The 896-nt window shown below is 58.9% G+C and overlaps 1 protein-coding gene across 1 annotated transcript; it reads left to right on the top strand.

Moving 5' to 3' along the window:
• Positions 1-282: 282 nt before the first annotated feature.
• Positions 283-889, top strand: EMH_0100770 (uncharacterized protein; the record flags this gene model as incomplete). The annotated part of the gene is made up of 2 exons (XM_038022205.1): positions 283-783; positions 887-889. The coding sequence occupies 2 exons, from the start codon at positions 283-285 to the stop codon at positions 887-889; spliced, it is 504 nt and encodes a 167-aa protein (XP_037878059.1).
• Positions 890-896: the final 7 nt, after the last annotated feature.

The following is an 896-nucleotide window of genomic DNA, read 5'->3' on the forward strand; positions in this document are numbered from 1 at the left end:
CTGCTGCTGCCGGGCATTTCAAGGTTATCTGCGGCATCACAGCCACAACAGTCAGGTGAGAGTGTATTGCAGCAGCAGCAGCAGCAGCAGCAGCAGCAGGAGCAGCAGCAGCAGGAGCCGAGCTGTCTAGATGCACTCCTCTTCTTGCTGGAGCGTCAGCAACAGCACTTGCTGCAGCAGCAACACCTGCTGCAGCAGCAGCAGCAGCAACAGCAGCAGCTGCTGCTTGAATCCGAAAGAGTGGAAGTACTTGGTGGGGCCATCCAGGCTGTGAAGGTCGCCATGCACCGCGAGCAGCAGCAGCAGCAGCAGCAGCAGCAGCAGCAACAGCAGCAGCAGCAGCAGCAGCAGCAGCAATGTGGTATATCACCGCTTGCTGCAGATAGAGATCTGCTGCAGGCTTTAGTGAAGGCCCAGAGGGTTCTGCTGCCTGAGGAGGGGGCTGCTGCTGCTGATGCTGCTGCTGCTGCTGCTGCTGCTCCTGCTGCAGTTCCTGGTGCTGCCGCTGCAGCACCTGCAGCAGCATCTCCAGATGCTGCAGCAGCAGCAGCAGATGCTGCTGCTGCGTTCGCTCTTCATCATTCTATGTTTGCAGCAGCAGCACCTGGATCTGCTGCTGCTGCTGCTGCAGCAGCCATTGCTGCTGCTGCAGCAATTGAAGGTGTACAGACACCGCGTGACCGCAGCCAGCCGAAGGTAGATGCAGCAGCAGCAGCAGCAGCAGCAGCAGCAGCAAGGACTGCAGCAGGAACCGCTGCAGCAGCAGCAGCAGCAGCAGATGCAGTAAGTGCAACAGGTGCATCAGCAGCTGCTGCAGCAGCAGCAAATGCAGCAACAGCAGCAAACGCTACAATAAGCAATGCTGCGTCAGTTGCTGCAGCTGCAGTAACAGCAGC

This window comes from Eimeria mitis, genomic scaffold (assembly GCF_000499745.2).
Source record: "Eimeria mitis Houghton genomic scaffold, Emh_scaff12058, whole genome shotgun sequence".
Taxonomy (NCBI): Eukaryota; Apicomplexa; class Conoidasida; order Eucoccidiorida; family Eimeriidae; genus Eimeria; species Eimeria mitis.